At 51.0% G+C, this 26,254-nt stretch overlaps 1 protein-coding gene and 1 long non-coding RNA gene across 2 annotated transcripts in view; one reads left to right on the top strand and one right to left on the bottom strand.

Annotated features, from left to right (window-relative positions):
• The first annotated feature begins 11,379 nt into the window (after positions 1 to 11,379).
• Positions 11,380 to 26,254, top strand: part of RRM1 (ribonucleotide reductase catalytic subunit M1) — a 33,245-nt gene continuing 18,370 nt past the window's right edge. Inside the window, exons 1-7 of the mRNA XM_044303851.1 lie at positions 11,380 to 11,605; positions 16,883 to 16,971; positions 17,079 to 17,256; positions 24,595 to 24,695; positions 25,338 to 25,397; positions 25,489 to 25,528; positions 25,981 to 26,143. Of these exons, the coding sequence (XP_044159786.1) occupies positions 11,587 to 11,605; positions 16,883 to 16,971; positions 17,079 to 17,256; positions 24,595 to 24,695; positions 25,338 to 25,397; positions 25,489 to 25,528; positions 25,981 to 26,143 (650 nt within the window). The 5' untranslated portion in view covers positions 11,380 to 11,586. The remainder of the gene's footprint in view (positions 11,606 to 16,882; positions 16,972 to 17,078; positions 17,257 to 24,594; positions 24,696 to 25,337; positions 25,398 to 25,488; positions 25,529 to 25,980; positions 26,144 to 26,254) is intronic.
• The window catches only part of LOC122945043, a 67,464-nt gene continuing 58,475 nt past the window's right edge, over positions 17,266 to 26,254 (bottom strand). The window contains exon 3 of the long non-coding RNA XR_006391082.1: positions 17,266 to 18,100. This is a non-coding gene — a long non-coding RNA (uncharacterized LOC122945043). The remainder of the gene's footprint in view (positions 18,101 to 26,254) is intronic.

The following is a 26,254-nucleotide window of genomic DNA, read 5'->3' as shown; positions in this document are numbered from 1 at the left end:
ATTATACAGCCACCACTAGAGGGAGCTCACTGCATACAGATTATACAGTCACCACTAGAGGCAGCTCACTACATACAGATTATACAGCCACCACTAGAGGAAGCTCACTATATACAGATTATACAGCCACCACTAGGGGAGCTCACTACATACAGATTATACAGCCACCACTAGAGGGAGCTCACTACATACAGATTATACAGCCACCACTAGGGGGAGCTCACTACATACAGATTATACAGCCACCACTAGAGGGAGCTCACTACATACAGATTATACAGCCACCACTAGAGGGAGCTCACTACATACCGATTATACAGACACCACTAGAGGGAGCTCACTACATACAGATTATACAGACACCACTAGAGGGAGCTCACTACAAACAGATTATACAGCCACCACTAGGGGAGCTCACTACATACAGATTATACAGCCACCACTAGAGGGAGCTCACTACATACCGATTATACAGACACCACTAGAGGGAGCTCACTACATACAGATTATACAGACACCACTAGAGGGAGCTGACTACAAACAGATTATACAGACACCACTAGGGGGAGCTCACTACATACAGATTATACAGACACCACTAGGGGGAGCTCACTACATACAGATTATACAGACACCACTAGGGGGAGCTCACTACATACAGATTATACAGCCACCACTAGGGGAGCTCACTGCATACAGATTATACAGACACCACTAGAGGGAGCTCACTACAAACAGATTATACAGACACCACTAGGGGAGCTCACTACATACAGATTATACAGCCACCACTAGAGGGAGCTCACTACATACAGATTATACAGCCACCACTAGGGGAGCTCACTGCATACAGATTATACAGACACCACTAGAGGGAGCTCACTACATACAGATTATACAGCCACCACTAGGGGGAGCTCACTACATACAGATTATACAGCCACCACTAGAGGGAGCTCACTACATACAGATTATACAGCCACCACTAGGGGAGCTCACTGCATACAGATTATACAGACACCACTAGAGGGAGCTCACTACAAACAGATTATACAGACACCACTAGGGGGAGCTCACTGCATACGGATTATACAGACACCACTAGAGGGAGCTCACTACAAACAGATTATACAGACACCACTAGAGGGAGCTCACTACAAACAGATTATACAGACACCACTAGGGGGAGCTCACTACAAACAGATTTTATTACAAGACCCGGAGGCTCATATTGCTATTCTCCTTCTTTACTCTGACCAATAGCAGCAAAGATAAAAAATAAATATTGAACATTTGAACAGCCCCTCCCCATAGTCCCAGTATAACAGGCCACTCCGCCTGCAAATCCTCCTCTTTCTTTGCTGCTGACCGCAGAGATAAGTACCTGTGATATTTGTCTGATTCTATTACTGTTTTCTCTTATTGTAGTTTTTTCCCTTTTGGGGTTTTATGTGATACTCTATTGTTTGCAGGTTGTTTTGTGGGATCTCCCATGGCCTGATGCTGTGTGATTCCTTAGCACAGCTCTGGTGACCCTGTGCTTCAGGAGTACCCTGTGTGTCCGATTCTCTCCTTTGGGGTTATCATCCCCTTTTGTCTGTCCCTTCCCCTATCAGGGTTTTTACTTTTTGACACCTCACTGAGTTTTTTCTCTCTCCCCTGCTTGCCGTTCGCACTGCGCACTTCCCCTCGGTCTCCCTTTCCCATCCGCTTATCTTTCGCGCCGCGGCTCACCTTTGATCCTGCCGCCGGCGCTCCTGCTTGCCGCGCTTCGCTCCGCCCGAGATCTCGCGAGATCTCGGGCGCTTCCGCTTCCGGTTTCAGTGCGGCGCTCCGTAGTCTCGGCGCGCACTGTCCTGCATCTGCTCTCCGGCTCCTGTGCTCGGCGGCCTCCCTGCTTACCGGCTCCTGTTTTTTCTATCAGGTTTTCTCCCCCACTCTAGTTCCTCTCCCTGGCTGGGGAAAATCCTCACCAGCGGAGTTCTTAGGGTAGGATTAGTTTGCAGATTAACCCTTTCACTACTGATATAGAGGCGGGCTGTGTGACTATGCCCAATACAGATCTCAGTGGGCAGGGCCCTATGGAAGAGGATATGCCTCAGGCTGATTTAACCCCTTCTGGGGACGATTGTGATATGGGGATGCCCTCTGCGGATCCTTCCCTGGTTTTTCAAAATACTTTATCTAATGTGATTGCTGCGGCCATGGGATCAATGACTTCGGTCATTTCCCAGTCTATTGCCCAAGCCCTTGCAACCCATCCAGCTGCCTCTCCCACCCCACAACCCGCTACGGTTTCTAAACCTACCGGGCCAGGGCCTGCCTCCAGAACACGCTTGACTGGTGACGTTGTCTCCACCAATGTTGGCGCGCTGGGTTCGCGCAAGAGAGCCTGTACGCGTCAGGCAGAACATACGCGCAGTTGGAAAAGTGCTAGAGCACTACAGGATGCAGCTTCCGGCTCTGAAGTCGGTTCTGATGAGGAGGCGATAGATGACGCCTTTGAGGAGGCAGAGGACGACCCTTCTGGGGTCATAGATTCAAACCCCTTACCCGGGTGCAGCTCCATGCTTTCGGCAGCAGACGTGTCCTTGACGGACCCATCAGGGCAACCTCTCTTTGACCCGGATTCCCTACACCACCCTCGGTCTGCGGAGTGGTTGCCGTTGGAGCATGTCTCCAAATATTTGGAGGCCCGAGTGCGTTGCCCCCTCTCCAAAGAGGCGCGCAACAAGCTTAGGGCGGAATGCCCCAGACCCGTTATTCCCAACAGGGTGTGCGAGACTCCAGCGGTAGACCCTAAAATGACCCAATTCCTGCGCATCACCTCGGACCAATGGATTCTCTCCACGGTCAGGGGTTTCCACATAGAGCTGACATCTTCTCACCTATCCATTCCGCCCCCACACCCGGCAGTGCTGTCGGTAGAGAGCCGTATACTTGTGGACTCAGAGCTATCAGATCTCTTCCGCAAAGGGGCCATAGAGCCGGCTCCGGCATCCACTGGTGCGATAATCAGCAACATTTTCTTGGTGGCGAAAAAAGGGGGCCAGCTTCGGCCCGTCATCAATTTACGCGCTCTCAACGCGTTCGTCAGGTACCGCCATTTCAAGATGGAGGGCATCCATCTCCTGCGGGACCTACTTCAGGTGGGCGATTGGATGGTCAAGTTGGACCTGAAGGACGCGTATCTTACCGTCCCTGTCGAGGACGCGTCCAGGAACCTTCTATGTTTCCTTTGGAAGGACAGGATTTGGCGGTTTACATGCCTCCCTTTCGGCCTCTCTTCTGCCCCGTGGTGCTTCACCAAACTGATGCGCCCTGCTATGGCCTGGCTGCGCAGTCGGGGAGTTCGCCTCATCGTCTATCTGGACGACATCCTGATCATGGCACAGGATCATGCAGTGTTACTGAATCACCTTCGCTGGACGATGGATCTCCTGTCGGATCTGGGTTTCCTTCTCAATCAGGAGAAGTCCTGTCTCACCCCGGCTCGCGAGATGGAGTTCCTGGGGTTTCTGGTGGATTCCACGGCAGGGACTCTCAGCCTACCACCGACCAAGGTCCGGTCCATTCGGAAGGAGTTGTGCAGAGCCAGGTCGTCTTCCCAGATCCCGTTGCGTCAACTGGCCAGGATCATAGGCCTTCTGGCTTCTTCTATCCAGGCGGTCTTCCCAGCCCCACTACACTACCGGGCCCTCCAGCGACTGAAGATTTTCCACCTCCGGAGGGGGGCTTCCTATGCGGATTGGATTTCCCTGGACGAGGAAACCAAGGAGGAGCTATCCTGGTGGATCCACAATTTACAGGCTTGGAACGGCAAGGCTATTTTCGGTCATCGTCCAGACTTCGTGGTGGATTCGGATGCCAGCCTGTCGGGCTGGGGAGCTCACTGCGAGGGGATCTCAACCGGAGGCGGCTGGTCAGCGGACGAAGCGGGATTCCATATCAATGCGCTGGAATTGTTGGCAGGTTCGTTCGCAATCAAGAGTTTCACGAGGGACACGGCCAAGGCTTGCATTCAACTTCGCATGGACAACGTGTCGGCAGTGCGTTACATCAACGGCATGGGCGGTACACGTTCCACCATCCTATCTCGGTTGGCGAAGGATTTCTGGGACTACTGTCTAGACAAGGAGTTGATTGTCTTGGCGGAATATCTTCCGGGCGTCCAGAACATTCGGGCGGATTGGAGCTCTCGATATCTCTCCGACTCCAGCGACTGGCAGTTAGATCCAGCAGTGTTCCGTTCCTTAACGTCTCTTTGGGGGCCTTGCTGTATCGACCTGTTTGCCTCCCGCCTGAACACGCAGCTGCCACGTTTCTACAGTTGGCGCCCGGACCCGGAGGCCGAAGCTGTGGACGCGTTCCTACAGGATTGGTCGCGGGGTCTGCTTTACGCATTCCCCCCCTTTCAGCTGATCCCCAGGACCCTGATCCACGTACGCCGTCATTCAGCGGATCTGGTTCTGCTGGTCCCGTTTTGGACTTCCCAGTCGTGGTTTCCTCACCTTCTGGAAATGATGATAGAGACCCCGTACTTGCTCCCGACATCTCAGACTCTCCTCCGAGGTCCGAATCACCAGCTACATCCTCTCCTCCTGGACGGATCTCTGCGCCTGTTGGCGTGTCGAATTTCAGGGGACCCTGGGAGGTCCCGGGAGTTTCGGGAACAGCTAGAGTCCTGTTGGAGAACGCTTGGGCCCCAGGAACCAGAAGATCTTACAGATCTGCCTGGGGATCTTGGGATCGCTGGTGCGTGGCTAGGGGCTTGGATCCCGTTTCGGCACCTGTGACGGAGATCTTACACTTCCTATCTTCTCTTTTCGACCAGGGCAAGGCCTATCGCACGATCAGCCTTTTCAGGTCGGCCATTTCTGCGTCCCACCAGGGGTTTGACGGTACTCCAGCGGGGCAACATCCTTTGGTGTGCCGTCTTTTGCGTGGCTCTCGGATGTCTCGGCCTCCTAGACCTAGATTTTCGGCTACTTGGGACGTGTCTTGTGTCCTCTCGTTTCTATCTTCTTGGCCTCAGAATTCAGACCTATCCTTAAGGCAACTGTCGGCGAAGCTGGTCACTCTTTTCTGTTTAATTTCCTGCAAGCGGGTGTCTGACGTCCGGGCTTTGGATTATGATGCCCGCTCGTATACTCCGGAGGGGGTCTCCTTTGACATCTCTAGGAGGACCAAGTCTCACATACGCTCAGTCGCTTATCCGGCTTTCCCGGCCTCGCCTTCTCTCTGTCCGGTGGAATGTCTCAAGGAGTATGAAGCTCGCACTTCCATTCATCGATCACGGGAGTTTTCTCATCTTTTCCTCTCTACCATTCGTCCGTTTGCCCCGGTGACCACTCCCACGCTGGCTAGGTGGATGAAGTGGATCATGGAATTGGCGGGCGTGGACACTTCCATTTTTTCGGCGCATTCTGCTAGGGGGGCATCCGCTACCTCTTTGGCGGTGGCTGGCGCCAGGTTGGAGGACATTTTGAAGTTGGCGGACTGGTCCAGAGTGTCCACGTTCAGAGAATTTTACTTTCGGCCAGGTCCTCACGTTTTCTCATCAATCATTGAGAATTTGTCTTAACTTTGAACTCGCAATATGAGCCTCCGGGTCTTGTAATAAAATCAGGTGATTTTCCTATTTCATGACGTAAAGTCATGATTTTATTAAAGACACGGAGGCGAGTATTGCCCACCCTGAGTTCCCTCCCTATATGTATGTTTATTATTATGAATGATGTTTATTCTGCAGATAGTATTGATTTGTGTCATACGCATGTTGTTCTTAACTCTATGAGTTTTTCCTGAGTAGGTTTGTTCGCAACCAGTTGATTTTGGATGCCATGTCCCAATTTTGTTACTGTCATTTTCTGTTTTTTCACCTTTTCAGGTTGAGACCGGCCCGGTGTGCGGTGTCTGTTGGTCTACGTCGTCGGCAGTTTGGTTCCGACCGTTTGGTTGATGTGGACAAGTCGAGGAGCATCCTTCGGCGCTGTTTCCGGCTCTTCCCGTTTCGCTTCCGGATGGAAGGCGGTTGTTGTTCCATGATGTTCTGGGACTCTTGGTTTTTCCGGTTCTGTTGGATGTTCGGACTTGAGTTACAAAGAAAGAGGAGGATTTGCAGGCGGAGTGGCCTGTTATACTGGGACTATGGGGAGGGGCTGTTCAAATGTTCAATATTTATTTTTTATCTTTGCTGCTATTGGTCAGAGTAAAGAAGGAGAATAGCAATACTCGCCTCCGTGTCTTTAATAAAATCATGACTTTACGTCATGAAATAGGAAAATCACCTGATTATACAGACACCACTAGGGGGAGCTCACTATATACAGGTTACACTTTGATCTTTATAGTGAGCTCCCCCTAGTGGTGGCTGCAAGCAGAATTTTATTAGACTTTCTGCTGGGGCTTTGGTGCTCTGTATCGGACGGGTCTATAATAAGGACTGTTGGTAGACGCCCACCATCCATACGCTGTGTCCCCTGCTGGCTATAGTGCGGTGTAGCAGTCACATCGGACAATGTGCAGGATTAGAACCACAGTCATATGGATGGCGGGTTGAGGGGCTTCAGCCTGCCCCTCTAAGGCCATGTTCAGACTGGAGTGGTTTTGATGTTCCTACAATGCCATCTATAGAAAACTGTATGTTCCTGCAGGTAAAATAGTGACATGTAATAGCATAACTCTGAATGCAGCTCTGGATGTGACTGGAGTAGAAGACCAGGTGTAAAATAATAGACTGTAGTTCTGGATGTGACTGGAGTGCAACACCACATGTAACAGCAGAACTCTGCACACAGCTCTGGATGTGACTGGAGTAAGAGACTAGGTGTAAAAGAATAGACTGCAGCTCTGGATGTGACTGGAGTACAAGATCACGTTTAAAGGAATAGACTGCAGCTCTGGATGTGACTGGAGTACAAGATCACGTTTAAAGGAATAGACTGCAGCTCTGGATGTGACTAGAGTAGCAGACCAGGTTTAACAACAGAATAGTGACTGGAGCATAAGACATGATGCATCTCGGGGTCTGGCAGAGGAGCTTACGCTTCTTTCCGGCGCTCGGCAGCTGTCGTCCCCCCCCCCCCTCCTAATCTGAGGGCGGCCCCAGTCTGCAGCTGCTGGGGTCAGGGCGGGAAATTGAAAATTCCGGATAATGAGGAGAGCGTCATGGCTGGTGAGTAACCTGTGCGGGCTGGTTAACCCTTTACTTACACGGCAGAAAACGGGGGATGATATAACATGCAGGGGTCTCCTGTGTACCAGAGAAGGCATGGCTCACAGCAAGCAGAGGTCTTTTAATGACGGAGGCATATTAGGAAGGTGCAGAACTGACTACAGAAAACCCTTTAACCCCTTAACACCCAGGCTATCATGGGTCTCAGGGCTCATGCACACGAACGGATTTTGTTTCCGTGTCTGTTTTTATTTTTTTGCGGCTTGTAGGCGGAAGCATTCACTTAAAAGGGGCCGCAAAAAACGGAAATAGTAAGTGTGCGTTACGTCTCCGTATGGCCGTAGCGGAAAAAATAGAACCTGTCCTATTGTTTGCATTACAGAAAAAGATAGGACTGTTCTATCGGGGGCCGCTGTTCTGACACTTTTCTATACCCGGAAGTGATGTAGCTGCGCCGGAAGTCAGGTGGACGCGCTGGACTCAGCTGGAGGAGGGGGTGTCCGCAAATCCGGAGACGCGGGACGGAACCCTACTAAAGCATTACGGAGCCGTCAAAAAGATAGAACTTGCTCTATATTTTTGCGGAACGGAAGGATCGCGGACCCCATACAAGTGAATGGGGTCGCGATCTGCATGCGGCTGGCCCACGGTTGGCGCCCGTGCATTGCGCTCCGCAGCACACCTTCTTGTGCGGGAGGCTTCGATGCTATAAAAACCGCATGTAGTTTTTTTTTTGGGCTTTCTTTAAAATTTTTGTTCTAAACATGTTTTTATGGAGCCGCCTGTGCGTCCGGCGCTTCGCATTCCGCACACTTTCCGTTATTATCTGGAGCCGGCAGATTTCCAGAAAAAAACACGTCAAAGGCGACCCAAAAATTAAGGGGGAGATTTTTTAAACTGGGAGAACTGGTGGAGTTGCCCAAAGCAACCAATCAGATTCCAGCTTTCATTTCTCAGCGCACGGCCGCAGCAAAAACCGCCAGACGTTCCTGCAAAGGGTGAAATCCGTGACACAAACTGATATAATAGAGATTCCAGGCGGGATGGATATGCGGCCTCGTTCACACAGCGGATGTTCTGTCTTCTCTCGCGGTCCGTCCACGCCGCAGGGGTGCGGGCAGCGCCTTACAGTAACGGCGGTGTCAGTAAGTCGTGCGCGGATTCTGCAGCCATAGTAGTTTCAAGGAAGCTGCGATCCGCGATGTCGCCCTCCACCCCGTGCACCGCCGGCCACTATTCTCTATGGCAGGTCTGCGCCGAGACCCGCGTGGACTGATAATAACCCGTAGCCTCCTGTTCATTACCGCTGCGGATTCCTCGTGGAGACTCCCTAAAATCCACACCCAAAAAAAACACTTCAAACGCAAAACGCTATAAAAATAGAGCAGAAACGCAGATTTTGAGTTATATTTCCGGAAGTGGACGCGGCCGTGCGGTTTCTCACTTGGTTTAGGCTTCAAAAACTGTATAAAGACCTGAACAAAACCTGCTGGTGTGAATACACATTTACAATGCGCGGTGGGAGGAGCCGGGACACAGCGCTTGTAGGCCGCGGTGGGAGGAGCCAGGACACAACCCTTGTAGGCTGCGGTGGGAGGAGCCGGGACACAAGGCTTGTAGGCCGTGGTGGGAGGAGCCAGGACACAACCCTTGTAGGCCGTGGTGGGAGGAGCCGGGACACAACGCTTGTAGGCCGCGGCGGGAGGAGTCGGGACACAACGCTTGTAGGCCGCGGCGGGAGGAGTCGGGACACAACGCTTGTAGGCCACGGTGGGAGGAGCCGGGACACAACGCTTGTAGGCCACGGTGGGAGGAGCCGGGACACAACGCTTGTAGGCCGCAGCGGGAGGAGCCGGGACACAACGCTTGTAGGCCGCGGCGGAAGGAGCCGGGACACAACGCTTGTAGGCCGCGGTGGGAGGAGCCGGGACACAACACTTGTTGGCCCTGGTGGGAGGAGCCAGGACACAACGCTTGTAGGCCGCGGCGGAAGGAGCCGGGACACAACGCTTGTAGGCCGCGGTGGGAGGAGCCGGGACACAACGCTTGTAGGCCACGATGGGAGCAGCCAGGACACAACTCTTGTAGGCCGCGGCGGGAGGAGCCGGGACACAACGCTTGTAGGCCGCGGCGGGAGGAGCCGGGACACAACGCTTGTAGGCCACGGTGGGAGGAGCCAGGACACAACGCTTGTAGGCCGCGGTGGGAGAAGCCAGGACACAACGCTTGTAGGCCGCAGTGGGAGGAGCCAGGACACAACGCTTGTAGGCTGCGGTGGGAGGAGCCGGGACATAACGCTTGTAGGCCGCGGCGGGAGGAGCCGGGACACAACGCTTGTAGGCCGCGGCGGGAGGAGCCAGGACACAACGCTTGTAGGCCGCGGTGGGAGAAGCCAGGACACAACGCTTGTAGGCCGCGGTGGGACGAGCCAGGACACAACGCTTTTAGGCCACGGTGGGAGGAGCCAGGACACAACGCTTGTAGGCCGCGGTGGGACGAGCCGGGACACAACGCTTGTAGGCCGCAGTGGGAGGAGCCAGGACACAACGCTTGTAGGCCACGGTGGGAGGAGCCAGGACACAGCGCTTGTAGGCCGCGGTGGGAGGAGCCAGGACACAACGCTTGTAGGCCACGGTGGGAGGAGCCGGGACACAACGCTTGTAGGCCACGGTGGGAGGAGCCGGGACACAACGCTTGTAGGCCACGGTGGGAGGAGCCGGGACACAACGCTTGTAGGCCGCGGTGGGAGGAGCCGGGACACAACGCTTGTAGGCCGCGGTGTGAGGAGCCAGGACACAACGCTTGTAGGCCGCGGCGGGAGGAGCCAGGACACAACGCTTGTAGGCCACGGTGGGAGGAGCCGGGACACAACGCTTGTAGGCCACGGTGGGAGGAGCCGGGACACAACGCTTGTAGGCCGCGGTGGGAGGAGCCGGGACACAACGCTTGTAGGCCGCGGTGTGAGGAGCCAGGACACAACGCTTGTAGGCCGCGGCGGGAGCAGCCGGGACACAACGCTTGTAGGCCGCGGCGGGAGGAGCCAGGACACAACGCTTGTAGGCCCTGGTGGGAGGAGCCGGGACACAACGCTTGTAGGCCCTGGTGGGAGGATCCAGGACACAACGCTTGTAGGCCGCGGTGGGAGGAGCCGGGACACAACGCTTGTAGGCCGCGGTGGGAGGAGCAAGGACACAGCGCTTGTAGGCCACGGTGGGAGGAGCCAGGACACAACGCTTGTAGGCCACGGTGGGAGGAGCCAGGACACAACGCTTGTAGGCCGCGGTGGGAGGAGCCAGGACACAGCGCTTGTAGGCCGCTGTGGGAGGAGGCGGGACACAACGCTTGTAGGCTGCGGTGGGAGGAGCCAGTACACAACGCTTGTAGGCCGCGGTGGGAGGAGCCAGGACACAGCGCTTGTAGGCCGCGGTGGGAGGAGCCAGGACACAACGCTTGTAGGCTGCGGTGGGAGGAGCCAGAACACAACGCTTGTAGGCCGCGGTGTGAGGAGCCAGGACACAACGCTTGTAGGCTGCGGTGGGAGAAGCCAGAACACAACGCTTGTAGGCCGCGGTGGGAGGAGCCAGGACACAGCGCTTGTAGGCCGCGGTGGGAGGAGCCAGGACACAACGCTTGTAGGCTGCGGTGGGAGGAGCCAGAACACAACGCTTGTAGGCCGCGGTGTGAGGAGCCAGGACACAATGCAGCTTTACTTGTAAATTTTTTTATTTTTTTTTCAAGTTTTAAATTACTGTGAGGGAGGGGCTGCGGTCACACCTGATATACAAATACCTTAATCACCTAGGGCAGGGATCAGCAACCTCTGGCACTCCAGCTGTTCAGAAACTACAACTCCCAGAATGCTCCATTCACTTCTAAGGGAGTTATAAGCACAGCCGAGTATGTTTGCATGCTGGGAGTTGTAGTTTTACAGCAGCTGGAGTGCCGAAGGTTGCTGATCCCTGACCTAGGGGAATGTTCACACCTAGCAAATAAGATGCGGTTATTAAAAACAAACAAAAAAATCAGCTCAAACTCTTCGTGTGACATAAACTGCTCCTAAGTCTATTATCAGCGACACTTCTGAGATGTCACCTCATTTGACTTGCCTCCAATAAGATGGCGGCCTCATGAAGACAGATGTCACCCTGGTTTCCGGTCACTAGAGCGCGCGCAGGCGCAGGCGCAGGTCACTAACCGTTCCCGCCAGAAGTTGGGGCGGGGCCTCGACGGCCTTTCAGGCCACAGTCGCAACAGTAACGACTCGAGCCCTTCAACAAGCCACGCCCCCCGTAGCTCATGACGTCACTCTGCCGGCTTTGGCGGGACTTTTTGTTTGTGCCAGTTCGCGCTCATTTCACTTCTGAGGAGAATTCTGTGAGGGGAAAGCGTCGTGAGGTCTGTGGAGCACAATGCACGTCATCAAGAGAGGTGAGGAGCCCACATTTACCTCATGTCACCTGTACGACTAGTCTCATCCCGCAGCAGACGCCGATATTTACCTCATATCTGCCAAAAGTGTAATGAGGACCCAGAGATAACCCCCCCCCCCCAAGTATTGTATCCTTCATCTGCTGCCCTGAGACCGGTCCACGGGTGTCATCATATGGTCTAATTCATCTCCACACCCAAAATATCATTCTACACCCCCTCATACACCTCTGTACCTGATGTATCCCCCCCCAATATCATTATACACCCCCTCATACACCTCTGTACCTGATGTACCCCCCCCCATATCATTATACACCCCCCTCATACACCTCTGTACCTGATGTACCCCCCCCCCCATATCATTATACACCCCCCTCATACACCTCTGTACCTGATGTACCCCCCCCCATATCATTATACACCCCCCTCATACACCTCTGTACCTGATGTACCCCCCCATATCATTATACACCCCCCTCATACACCTCTGTACCTGATGTACCCCCCCATATCATTATACACCTCTGTACCTAATGTATCCCCCTAATATCATTATACACCCCCTCATACACCTCTGTACCTGATGTATCCCCCCAATATCATTATACACCCCCTCATACACCTCTGTCCCTGATGTATCCCCCCAATATCATTATACATCCCTCATACACCTCTGTCCCTGATGTATCCCCCAATATCATTATACACCCCCTCATACACCTCTGTACCTGATGTACCCCCCAATATCATTATACACCTCTGTACCCGATGTATCCCCCAATATCATTATACACCCCCTCATACACCTCTGTACCCGATGTATCCCCCCCAATATCATTATACACCTCTGTACCTGACGTATCCCCCCAATATCATTATACACCCCCCTTATACACCTCTGTACCTGACGTATCCCCCCAATATCATTATACACCCCCTTATACACCTCTGTACCTGATGGATCCCCCCAATATCATTATACACCTCTGTACCCGATGTATGCCCCCAATATCATTATACACCCCCTCATACATCTCTGTACCTGATGTATCCCCCAATATCATTATACACCCCCTCATACACCTCTGCACCTGATGTACCCCTCATACACCTGTACCTGATGTATTCCCCCAATATCATTATATACCCCCTCATACACGTCTGTACCTGATGTACCCCCCAATATCATTATACACCTCTGTACCCGATGGATCCCCCCAATATCATTATACACCCCCACATTCATCTCTGTACCTGATGTATCCCCCAATATCATTATATACCCCCTCATACACCTCTGTACCTGATGTACCCCCCAATATCATTATACACCTCTGTACCCGATGGATCCCCCCAATATCATTATACACCCCCTCATACACCTCTGTACCCGATGTATCCCCCCAATATCATTATACACCCCCTCATACACCTCTGTACCTGATGTATCCCCCCCAATATCATTATACACCCCCTCATACACCTCTGTACCTGATGTATCCCCCAATATCATTATACACCCCCTCATACACCTCTGTACCTGATGTACCCCCAATATCATTATACACCCCCTCATGCACCTCTGTACCTGATGTACCCCCCAATATCATTATATACCCCCCATACACCTCTGTACCTGATGTATCCCCCAATATCATTATACACCCCCTCATACACCTCTGTACCTGATGTATCCCCCAATATCATTATACACCCCCTCATACACCTCTGTACCTGATGTATCCCCCAATATCATTATACACCCCCTCATACACCTCTGTACCTGATGTATCCCCCCTAATATCATTATACACCCTCATACACCTCTGTACCTGATGTATTCCCCAATATCATTATACCCCCCTCATACACCTCTGTACCTGATGTATCCCCCCAATATCATTATACACCCCCTCATACACCTATGTACCCCGCCAATATCATTATACACCCCTCTTATACACCTCTGTACCTGATGTATCCCCCCTAATATCATTATACACCCCCTCATACACCTGTACCTGATGTATCCCCCCTAATATCATTATACACCCCCTCATACACCTGTACCTTATGTATTCATTATACACCCCCTCATACACCTGTACCTGATGTATCCCCCAATATCATTATACACCCCCTCATACACCTCTGTACCTGATGTACCCCCCAATATCATTATACACCCCCCTTATACACCTCTGTACCTGACGTATCCCCCCAATATCATTATACACCCCCCTTATACACCTCTGTACCTGATGGATCCCCCCAATATCATTATACACCCCCTCATACATCTCTGTACCTGATGTATCCCCCAATATCATTATACACCCCCTCATACACCTCTGCACCTGATGTATCCCCCCAATATCATTATACACCCCCTCATACACCTCTGTACCTGATGTACCCCCCAATATCATTATATACACCCCTTATACACCTCTGTACCTGATGGATCCCCCCAATATCATTATACACCCCCTCATACACCTGTACCTGATGTATTCCCCCAATATCATTATATACCCCCTCATACACCTCTGTACCTGATGTACCCCCCAATATCATTATACACCTCTGTACCCGATGGATCCCCCAATATCATTATACACCCCCTCATACATCTCTGTACCTGATGTATCCCCCAATATCATTATATACCCCCTCATACACCTCTGTACCTGATGTACCCCCCAATATCATTATACACCTCTGTACCCGATGGATCCCCCCAATATCATTATACACCCCCCTCATACACCTCTGTACCTGATGTATCCCCCCAATATCATTATACACCCCCCTCATACACCTCTGTACCTGATGTATCCCCCCAATATCATTATACACCCCCTCATACACCTGTACCTGATGTATTCCCCCAATATCATTATACCCCCTCATACACCTCTGTACCTGATGTATTCCCCAATATCATTATACACCCCCTCATACACCTATGTACCCCCCCAATATCATTATACACCCCTCTTATACACCTCTGTACCTGATGTATCCCCCCTAATATCATTATACACCCCCTCATACACCTGTACCTGATGTATTCCCCCAATATCATTATACACCCCCTCATACACCTCTGTACCTGATGTATCCCCCCAATATCATTATACACCCCCTCATACACCTCTGTACCCGATGTATCCCCCAATATCATTATACACCCCCTCATACACCTCTGTACCTGATGTATCCCCCCAATATCATTATACACCCCCTCATACACCTCTGTACCTGATGTATCCCCCCAATATCATTATACACCCCCTCATACACCTCTGTACCCGATGTACCCCCCCAATATCATTATACACCCCTCTTATACACCTCTGTACCTGATGTATCCCCCCTAATATCATTATACACCCCCTCATACACCTCTGTACCTGATGTACCCCCCAATATCATTATACACCCCCTCATACACCTCTGTAACTGATGTACCCCCCAATATCATTATACACCCCCCTCATACACCTCTGTACCTGATGTACCCCCCAATATCATTATACACCCCCCTCATACACCTCTGTACCTGATGTATCCCCCCAATATCATTATACACCCCCTCATACACCTCTGTACCTGATGTATCCCCCCAATATCATTATACACCCCCTCATACACCTCTGTACCTGATGTATCCCCCCAATATCATTATACACCCCCTCATACACCTCTGTACCCGATGTATCCCCCAATATCATTATACACCCCCTCATACACCTCTGTACCTGATGTACCCCCCAATATCATTATATACCCCCATACACCTCTGTACCTGATGTATCCCCCAATATCATTATACACCTCTGTACCCGATGGATCCCCCCAATATCATTATACACCCCCCTCATACACCTCTGTACCTGATGTATGCCCCCAATATCATTATACACCCCCTCATACTCCTCTGTACCTGATGTTTCCCCTAATATCATTATACACCCCCCTCATACACCTCTGTACCTGATGTACCCCCAATATCATTATATACCCCCCATACACCTCTGTACCTGATGTATTCCCCAATATCATTATACACCCCCTCATACACCTCTGTACCTGATGTATCCCCCAATATCATTATACACCCCCTCATACACCTCTGTACCTGATGTATCCCCCAATATAATTATACACCCCCCCTCATACTCCTCTGTACCTGATGTATCCCCCAATATCATTATACATCCCCCTCATACTCTGTACCTGATGTATCCCCCAATATCATTATACACCCCCCTCATACACCTCTGTACCCGATGTATCCCCCCAATATCATTATACACCCCCTCATACACCTCTGTACCTGATGTACCCCCCAATATCATTATACCCCCCTCATACACCTCTGTACCTGATGTATGCCCCCAATATCATTATACACCCCCTCATACTCCTCTGTACCTGATGTATCCCCCAATATCATTATACACCCCCTCATACTCCTCTGTACCTGATGTATCCCCCAATATCATTATACACCCCCTCATACACCTCTGTACCTGATGTACCCCCCAATATCATTATATACCCCCCATACACCTCTGTACCTGATGTATCCCCCAATATCATTATACACCCCCTCATACTCCTCTGTACCTGATGTATCCCCCAATATCATTATACACCCCCCCATACACCTCTGTACCTGATGTATTCCCAAATATCATTATACCCCCCCCCTCATACACCTCTGTACCTGATGTATCCCCCAATATCATTATACCCCCCCTCATACACCTCTGTACCTGATGTATCCCCCAATATCATTATACACCCCCTCATACTCCTCTGTACCTGATGTATCCCCCAATATCATTATACACCCCCCCTCATACACCTCCTGTACCTGATGTATCCACCCAATATCATCCTCTGTACCTGATGTATCCCCCCAATATCATTATATACACCTCTGTACCCGATGTATCCCCCCCCCCCAATATCATTATACACCCCCCTCATACATGACTTGGGTGTCGGTTATGTGACTCTCGCCCTGCAATGTCTGGTGTCACGCCCGCATCTTGCTGTTCATTTTCAGAAGGTGACGTCTTATTTGGGGTGGGGGTCGCTTCTGTCCAGGTCTGTGTATTATCCTCCCTTCCCCCACCTCCTCATCTGCAGTATTTACTCTGAGGTCTGACCATTGCCCCGGACCCCCCAGTATAAGAGTGCCCTCCGCTGTCCTGTGGCTCCTTCTGAGACTCCTCATAGATTTCTCTCCTTTCTCTGCAGATGGAAAGCAGGAGCGCGTCATGTTCGATAAGATCACGTCCCGGATCCAGAAATTATGCTACGGACTGAACGGAGACTTTGTGGATCCGGTGAGCGAGCAGTGATTGGGGACGTGTTCACACTGCCGATGGGGGGGGATCTGTGCTATAAATGCTCCGCTCTGTCCTGGGGCTCATGATTATTTCTGTGTCTTCAGGCTCAGATCACAATGAAGGTCATACAGGGGCTGTACAATGGCGTCACCACCGTGGAGCTGGACACGCTGGCAGCAGAAACCGCGGCCACGCTAACCACCAAGTACCCAGACTATGCCATCCTGGCAGCGCGGATCGCCGTCTCCAATCTACATAAGGAAACCAAGAAAATCTTCAGCGGTGAGCTCTCGATCGCGTTACTGGGACCACCCTGTGTCCCTGATCAGACGCCTCTCGTCTCTAGAGCTGCGTTTTCTTAAGAGCAAGCCATGTTCTGCTCTGGATCTGTCAGGCTGCGTTCACACTGGTCATTATTGTGTCTGTCTGAGCGGAGATTGCAGAAAAGGGTGAACGGTGGGGGTTATTTCTGCATCCAGTCTGCCATGTGCCTCGCTGCTCTTAAGGCATTGGGCTGCTGCTCCCTAGTAGATCAGTAAGTGCCCAAAACTGCTCTGCATGTGAAGATAAGTACATGGCATCAGACCCCCGCGCCTAGCGGCAGGTAAGTCCTTCACAAATCGGGCTTTCTAATCGTAGTCAGCCAGTGCGGGGAGTCCTCGGGTATATCCTCTGTCCACTTGCTGTAATGGGACTTCGTTGTCCAGGGTGTACAATCAGGTGATTTTCCTATTTCATGACGTAAAGTCATGATTTTATTAAAGACATGGAGGCGAGTATTGCTATTCTCCTTCTTTACTCTGACCAATAGAAGCAAAGAACAAATAAAAATATTGAAACATGTGATCAGCCCCTCCCCATAGTCCCTCTGACAGGCCACACCGCCTGCAAAACCTCCTCTTTCTTTTGTAAGTCCAAACCGAAAAGTCCAACTGAACCGCCAACCAGGAACCGGAACAGCCTGGGAACAAAAGCGCCATCCATCCGGAAGCGAACTGGAACAACAGGAACAACGCTGAAGAATCTCCTGAAGCCGTCCACATCACACGATCGGCTGGAACCAAACTGCCGACCCTCCGAACCAGGATGTAGACCCAAGGATACCACTGAATAGGCCGATCTCAACCTGAAAAAAGGCAAAAAACAAAGCCATGATAGAAGCAAATTGGTGCATTGTATTCACAAACAATTGGTTGCGACAAACCTACTCAGGAAAAAACTCATAGTTAAAACAATATGCAAATGACACACACAATCAAAATCGTTCCTGTTTTAAAACCCACATAGGGAGGGAAAAACATAGGGTGGGCAATACTCTCCTCCGTGTCTTTAATAAAATCATGACTTTACGTCATGAAATAGGAAAATCACCTGATTTTATTACAAGACCCGGAGGCTCGTATTGCAAGTTCAAAGTTAAGATAAATTCTCAATAATTGACGAGAAAACGTGAGGACCTGGACGGAAGTAAAATTCCCTGAACGTGGAGACTCTGGACCAGTCCGCCAGTTTCAAAATGTCCTCCAGTCTGGCGCCAGAAACCGCCAAAGAGGTAGCAGATGCCCCCTAGCGGAATGCGCCGAAAATATAGAAGTGTCTACGCCCGCAAGTTCCATGATCCACTTCATCCACCTAGCCAGCGTGGGAGTGGTCACTGGGGCAAAGGGACGAATGGTCGAAAGGAAAAGATGCGGGAACTCACGTGACCGATGCAGAGAAGTGCGAGCCTCATACTCCTTGAGGCAGGCCACTGGGCAAAGTGACGGTGAAGCCGGGAAAGCAGGATAAGCGACCGAACGTATGTGGGTCTTAGTCCTTCTCGAGATGTCAAAGGAGACCCCCCTCCGGGGTGTACGAGCGTGCATCATAGTCCAAAGCCCGGACGTCTGAAACCCGCTTGCAGGAAATCAGACAAAAGAGTGACTAGCTTCGCCGACAGTTGCCGAAGGGAAAGGTCCGCATTCTGAGGCCAAGAAGATAAAAAGGAAAGGACACAAGACATCCCAAGTGGCAGAAAATCTAGGCCTAGGAGGACGAGACATCCGAGAACCGCGCAGGAGACGACATACAAAAGGATGTTGTCCCGCAGGGGTACCATCAAACCCTTGGTGAGAGGCAGAAATAGCCGATCTGAACAGGCTGATTGTGCGATAAGCCTTGCCCTGGTCAAACAAAGAAGATAGGAAATGTAAGATCTCCGTCACAGGCGCTGATACGGGATCCAAGTCCCTAGCCACGCACCAGCGAGCCCAAGATCCCCAGGCTGATCTGTAAGATCTTCTGGTGCCTCGGGCCCACGCATTTTCCAAAAGGACTCTAGCTGTTCCCGAAACTCCTGGGACCTCCCAGGGTCCCCTGAACTAACCTCTCCACCGCTCCAAGCGCTCTCAGCTGGAGCTCATCTTTAAACCATGTCACTTCCTCCTGAAGCGCCTGCCTCCTCACCACCCAGGTCCCGGTCATCACACCAGAACCACTTTTAACTTAGCCGGCCGATGTGCGCTCCACTCTGGAACGCATACCGGAAGTGACATCACTTCCTTTCCCCGCTGCTGCTGCCCTGCAAACAGGTTTTTGGCGCCCTTTTTGAATATAAATACATGAGAACCATTGTAATTTACTTATGCTCCTGATGAAGGGGATCCTTGGTGACCCCGAAACGCGTTGAGCCTACCTTTACCTTTATCCTACCCTGTGCTAATAAAGAGGAAATTTACCAGACGTTCCAGCTGTGACTGCCGTTTATTTCCAGACGATCTTATAGGCGACCCAGGCGCAGGAGGAAGCAGAGTGGGTGTTATGTGCTTTATCCCACCCTGCCCCTCCTGGGTGAAGTGAGTTTCTTTACTTGATAGTTTTTTACTTGAAAATTTCCATTTGAAAAATGCATTTTATAGAAGATTTTTTGCAAAAAGAGTATCTTTTTTTAAAAAAAAATTCTTCGGTTCCAACGGGGACATTTTTAATAAACCTTTTTAATATACCTTTCTCAATTATACCATTCTAATAACCCTGCTGAGGTACACAAGCATCTGGGATTTTTTTATAGCGAGTTTTGATGACCACCTGTTTTCAACATTCAAACCCCCCCCCTCCTTTTTTACTTTTTTTACTATTCTAAAATCAGCAACTGACTACCTCTAAGGGATTTGGCGCCTTATACAGGTCATTTTCTTCATTTTGTGTTGTCCTTCTTGTACCAGGTCCATTTTAGATTAATTATATCTGGACATTGCACCTGTGGCAGCCTTACACTTCCCCAACAACCGAATCAAATAATAAAAATAAAAAATATACTAAAAATAAATATTTATAAAAAATACAAAAAATAACATACAGAAAGAAATAAGTATTCACCCGAAATATACACTTTTGGACCCGGGATATATCATATTACCACCTAACGGTCCGTTCCCTTTGGCGCCCTGCCTGGATATCCCAGACTCTCTAGACACCAAGGAGTCTGCGACTAATCCCCTCTTTTTTTTCCCTATATCTCTGTCCCCTGAAATCCGACATGCCAGCAGGTGCAGGGATCTGTCTAGGAGAAGAGGATGTAGTTGGTGATTCGGTCCTCGGAGGAGAGTCTGAGATGTCGGGAGCAGGTACGGGATCTCTACCATCATCTCCAGAAGGTGGGGAAACCATGACTGGGAGTTCCAAAATGGGACCAGCAGCACCAGATCCGCCGAATAACGTCGCACTTGAATCAGGGTCCTGGGGATCAGCTGGAATGGAGGAAACGCGTAAAGCAGATCTCTGGACCAATCCTGCAGAAACGCGTCCACCGCTTTGGCTTCCGGGTCCGGGCGCCAACTGTAAAAACGTTGTAGTTGCGAGTTGAGACGGGAAGCAAACAGGTCGATGCAGCAAGGACCCCAGACTGACATTAAGGAACGGAACACCGCTGGATCTTACTGCCAGTCGCTGGAATCGGAAAGATACCGAGAACTCCAATCCGCATGAATGTTCTGGACGCCAGGGAGATATTCCGCCAAAACAATCAACTCCTTGTCTAGACAGTAGTCCCAGAAATCCTTCGCCAAACGAGACAAGATGGTGGAGCGCGTTTCGCCCATGCCGTTGATGTACCTCACCGCTGACACGTTGTCCATGCGTAGTTGGATGCAGGATCTGGCCGTGTCTCTCGTGAAGCTCTTGATCGCAAATGATCCAGCCAACAGTTCCAGCTCATTGATATGGAATCCTGCCTCGGCCTCTGACCAACCGCCTCCAGTCGTGATCCCCTCGCAGAGAGCTCCCCAGCCCGACAGGCTGGCATCCGAATCCACCACGAAATCCAGACGATGGCCGAAGATCGCCTTGCCGTTCCAAGCTTGCAGATTGTGGATCCACCACGATAGTTCCTCCTTGGTCTCCTCGTCCAGCGAGATCCAATCCGCATAGGAAGCTCCCGCCCATAGGTGGGAGATCTTCAGGCGCTGCAGAGCCCGGTAGTGGAGCGGGGCTGGAAAAACCGCCTGGATAGATGAGGCCAGCAGACCTATGATCCTGGCTAGTTGGCGTAAAGGGATCTGGGAAGATGACCTGGCTTTGCACAACTCCTTCCGTATGGACCGAACCTTGGCCGGAGGTAGGCTGAGCGTCCCTGCCGTGGAATCCACCAGAAACCCCAAGAACTCCATCTCGTGAGACTGGGTGAGGCAAGATTTCTCCTGATTGAGGAGGAAACCCAGATCCGACAGAAGATCCATGGTCCAGCGAAGATGATCCAGCAATACTGACCGATTCCGGGCCATGACCAGAATGTCGTCCAGATATACGATGAGACGAACTCCACGACTGCGTAGCCACGCCATAGCCGGACGCATCAGCTTGGTGAAACACCAGGGAGCTGAAGATAGGCCGAATGGGAGGCAGGTGAACCGCCAAATCCTGTCCTGCCAAGAGAAACAGAGAAGGTTCCTGGACGCGTCCTCTACTGGGACAGTAAGATAAGCGTCCTTCAAGTCCAGCTTGACCATCCAATCGCCCATCTGTAGGAGGTCCCGAAGGAGATGGATGCCCTCCATTTTGAAATGGCGGTATCTGACAAACGCGTTGAGGGCGCGTAAATTGATAACAGGCCGAAGTTGGCCCCCCTTTTTTGCCACTAGAAAAATATTGCTGATTATCAGGCCAGGGGACATTGGAGCCGGTTCTATGGCTCCTTTTGTGGACAAGATCCGACAGTTCTGAGTCGACCAGTATGCGGTTTTCCACAGAGTATTGCCGGGTGCGGAGGTGGGATGAATAGTGGGGAGGACGTCAGCTCGATATGGAAAACCCTGACCGTGGACAGGACCCATTGGTCTGAGGTGATACGGGACCAAGCTGGAGAAAAAAAGACGTAGCCTGCCCCCCTACACAAGCCTTTAAAGAATTGAAACGAGTTGGTAGACTCACCGTAGGGACGCCTGGAAGAAGGATTTCCTCTATATCCTCTTGGACGCCAGGAGTTTCCTCGTGAAGGGAAGAACGATGACTGTTCTCGTCTGTGCTCCTGGAAGGAAGACCTGGGAGAAGGAGCCTCGGCCCGAACCACGGGACTGAAACTGGGCACGGCTGGACAGGCGGCCCCTGAAACTGCCGGCCCTGGTAGAGACCCTACCGTGAAAAACTCTCTTCATAGAGGTTTGGGCCTTGTCTAGGGCCGTGAAAGCCCCCACAAACCTCCCTAGGTCCTTAATGAAATGTTCTCCAAATAAAAGGCCCTGGGCCTCCTTGCCAGCCTCCGTAAGAGCCAGGTTTGACAATTTTGGCTCAATTTTGAAAAGGATGGCCTTTCGCCTCTCTATAGCCAAGGACGTATTCACGTTCCCTGCTATGCAAATGGCCCTCTGTACCCATTCGCATAATTCTAGCGGATCAACCTGTTTTGTTCTCGGCTTTTGCCACCTCCGCCAGGTCAAAAAGTTTAGCCAGCGGGCCAAATATGTCCAGGAGTTTATCCTGGCAGGACCTTGGCGCCGACTCCAGACCCCTACGCGGGTTCCAACCGTATTTGGCGAGGAACTGCGTCATTTTGGGGTCGACCGCCGGAGTCTCGCATACCCTGTTAGGGATGACTGGTCTGGGGCATTCCGCCCTAAGCTTATTGCGAGCCTCTTTGGAAAGAGGACATCGCACTCTAGCCTCCAAATATTTGAAAACGTGCTCAAACGGTAACCACTCAGCCGAGCGGGGGTGGTGGAGCAAATCTGGGTCGAACAATGGTTCCCCAGAGGGATCCGTCAAAGGTGCAGGCATACCTTCTGCAGCAGATTTAAGGGAGCTACACCCGGGTAGGGGGTTATCATCCATGACCCCTGATGGGTCCTCCTCAAAGGCGTCAATAGCCGCCTCCTCGGATCCGATTTCAGTCGGAATCCAATTCCTGTAGTGCTCTAGCACTTTTCCAGTTGCGCGTGCGTTCTGCCCGACGCGTACAGGCTCTCTTGCGCGGACCAGGCGCGCCAACATTGGTGGAAACATCACCTCTATTTCTCTTTCTGGAGGCAGATGGCCCTGGCCCGGTGGGTGAGGACACCATGACGGGCTGTGGGGTTTGGGAGGTAGCGGGATGGGCAGCAAGGGCCTGGGCAATCGTTTGGGAAATGACCGAAGTCATAGATCCCATGGCAGCAGCAATGGCGCTAGACAGTGACGCCTGAAAATCAATAGATTGATCACTAGGGGTCAGAGCATGACCATCCTCCCCCGAAGGGGTTAATGCAACTAGAGGAACATCCTCTTCTGCAGGGCCCTGCCCACTATGCACAGTCTTAGGCATGTTGACCTGCTGGCAGATATGGCTGACGAACTGCTGACTAATATATATATAGTATATATAACCCTGAACCAGCTCTGAGTTAATTATGCTGGCGTAGGGTTAATGTGCTGGTGATGGGGGAGTGAGGGTTAATATGCTGGCAATGGGGATTTGCCCCAAGCCAGTAAAGGAGAAGAAACCTGGAAAAAAACCGAGCCGAGGCGCAGGCAGCTCCGATCGGTACAGACACAAAGCGGAAGCGCCCGAGATCTCGGGCGTGCCTGCAAGGATGAAAGAGAGCCGCCGCAGCTGCACGGAGGTAAGTGGCGGCGGGAAAAAAAGGGCCGTCCGACAAAGGGGGGGAACAGAGAGGGCACGGAACGGCAGAACAAGGGGGAGATGCAAATGAAAAGCGCCCCACAACAAGAGAGGGAAGGCGCCGAATTAACCACCTGATAGCCACAGGCTGAGCGAACAACCTAAAAAGAAAAGCAATCTATATCCACATAAAAATATATATACACTCAGATAGCCCCAAAAGGGGGGAAAAGCAAGTACAGATAAAAAACTGAAAACCCCAAAATAAAACCAAATCTATATGTGGGACACAATGACACAAGCAATAAATCCCACTACTTATCTGCGGTCAGCAGCAAAGAAAGAGGAGGTTTTGCAGGCGGTGTGGCCTGTTATAGGGGGACTATGGGGAGGGGCTGATGACATGTTTCAATATTTTTATTTGTTCTTTGCCACTATTGGTCAGAGTAAAGAAGAATAGCAATACGAGCCTCCGGGTCTTGTAATAAAATCCCTTAATTGCCTTGGTTTATTAGTAATCTGTTTAAAGCTTTTTTTCCTCTTGTTTGCAGAGGTGATGGAAGATCTGTACAACTATGTGAACCCCTTGAACGGACTCCACTCCCCTATGGTTTCTAAAGAGACCCTGGACCGTGTGTTGGCCAACAAAGATGTAAGTTGTCAGTGTAATTCCACTGCCATGTGAGATTTCAGTCTGGTGTGACTGGATATACGTACATGGACGTCTCCTGTGTACTGTCGAGCTGATGATTACTAGAATGAACTTATTCGGCTGTTTGGAGGCTCGGTTAAAGGGGATGTCCTGTAATATACAGTATATTGATGACCCAATATCTTATTGGCGGGGCCTGACCCCTATCGGTCAGGTAATAAACACTGTGGCTTTTTCCTGGGCCATGTGATGTCACCATACATCAACCTCTTAGCCTAGTTGCAGCTTAGCCCCATAGAAGTGAATGGGGTTGAGCAGCAATACTGAGCACAGCCACTATACGATGTACGGCGCTGTGGGAGCCGGCTGCGCTCACCAGAGCTCCCTGAAACAGCTCATCGGCAGGGGTGCCGGTGTAAGACCCTCTCCGATCTGACAGTGACCTACCCTGAGGATTATCCTTTAAATGGGGCTTCCACTGCAGCGTTGGTGTTTTGTGGACTTATTAGTACTTATTGGTGGGAGTCCGGATGCTCCAGGGCCGTTGGGGAGCCCCCCACTTGCTTTCTCCACACCAGTGTCTGTGATGTGAGCTGTCCTCATTAGGTTTCCAGATGTTCTTATGTCTCATCTTTTCCTCAGCGTCTCAACTCCGCCATTATCTACGACAGAGACTTCTCCTATAACTTCTTTGGATTTAAGGTAAGGATTATGGGGAGGTCCCAGTCCTGAACTGTGTGACATTGCTGCGTATCCCTACAGGTCTCCACTAACTGTCACCCTTTTGTTTCAGACTCTGGAGCGCTCCTATTTACTGAAAATTAATGGAAAAGGTAACTGACTAATCAAGTATCTCTGTAGCTTCGCTGGCGCTTCCTGGGTGGCGGATATGCTGTCCGTAGGGTTACAGTGCACGAGACTCTGAGAAATCTCATCCAAATGCTGCAAAACAAATCCTGTGCTGAGAATCTTAAATCCGCAGTAAATCCATAGCATTTTTCAAATCACTGCGCAAACTGATACGTGGCCAGATCTGTTCAATGCATCAGTACAGTCTTAATATTATGTCTGTATTTTGGCCACAGGTATAACCTGAATTTACAGCATCAGATCCCTCTAATCTTAGTTTGTGATGGGCTCTGAAATGTGTCCACGTTATTGGCGTCTGAGGTCACGCACTAGTATCACCCTATAGTTGGTGCCGCCTTTATTCGTTGCCTTTGGTGATAGGTGATGCTACATGGGTGCCATTGTTTTATGTAAATGAGAACGTCTCCTCCTGCAGTGGCAGAACGTCCCCAGCACATGCTGATGAGGGTGTCTGTAGGAATCCATAAAGATGACATCGAAGCAGCAATAGAAACCTATAACCTTCTGTCCGAAAGATGGTTCACCCACGCGTCGCCCACTCTGTTCAATGCGGGCACCAACAGACCCCAACTCTCCAGGTAGGTACTTTCCTGGGTGCTGCCAGTGTATTACTCCCTGCACTTTTCTGTGTAATCTTGCCCGTTAACCTGCATTTTTCTTTTATAAAAAGGATAATTTATTTTAATCAT

Source organism: Bufo gargarizans, chromosome 1, assembly GCF_014858855.1.
Source record: "Bufo gargarizans isolate SCDJY-AF-19 chromosome 1, ASM1485885v1, whole genome shotgun sequence".
Taxonomy (NCBI): Eukaryota; Metazoa; Chordata; class Amphibia; order Anura; family Bufonidae; genus Bufo; species Bufo gargarizans.
This window is presented reverse-complemented; position numbering and strand designations above follow the sequence as displayed.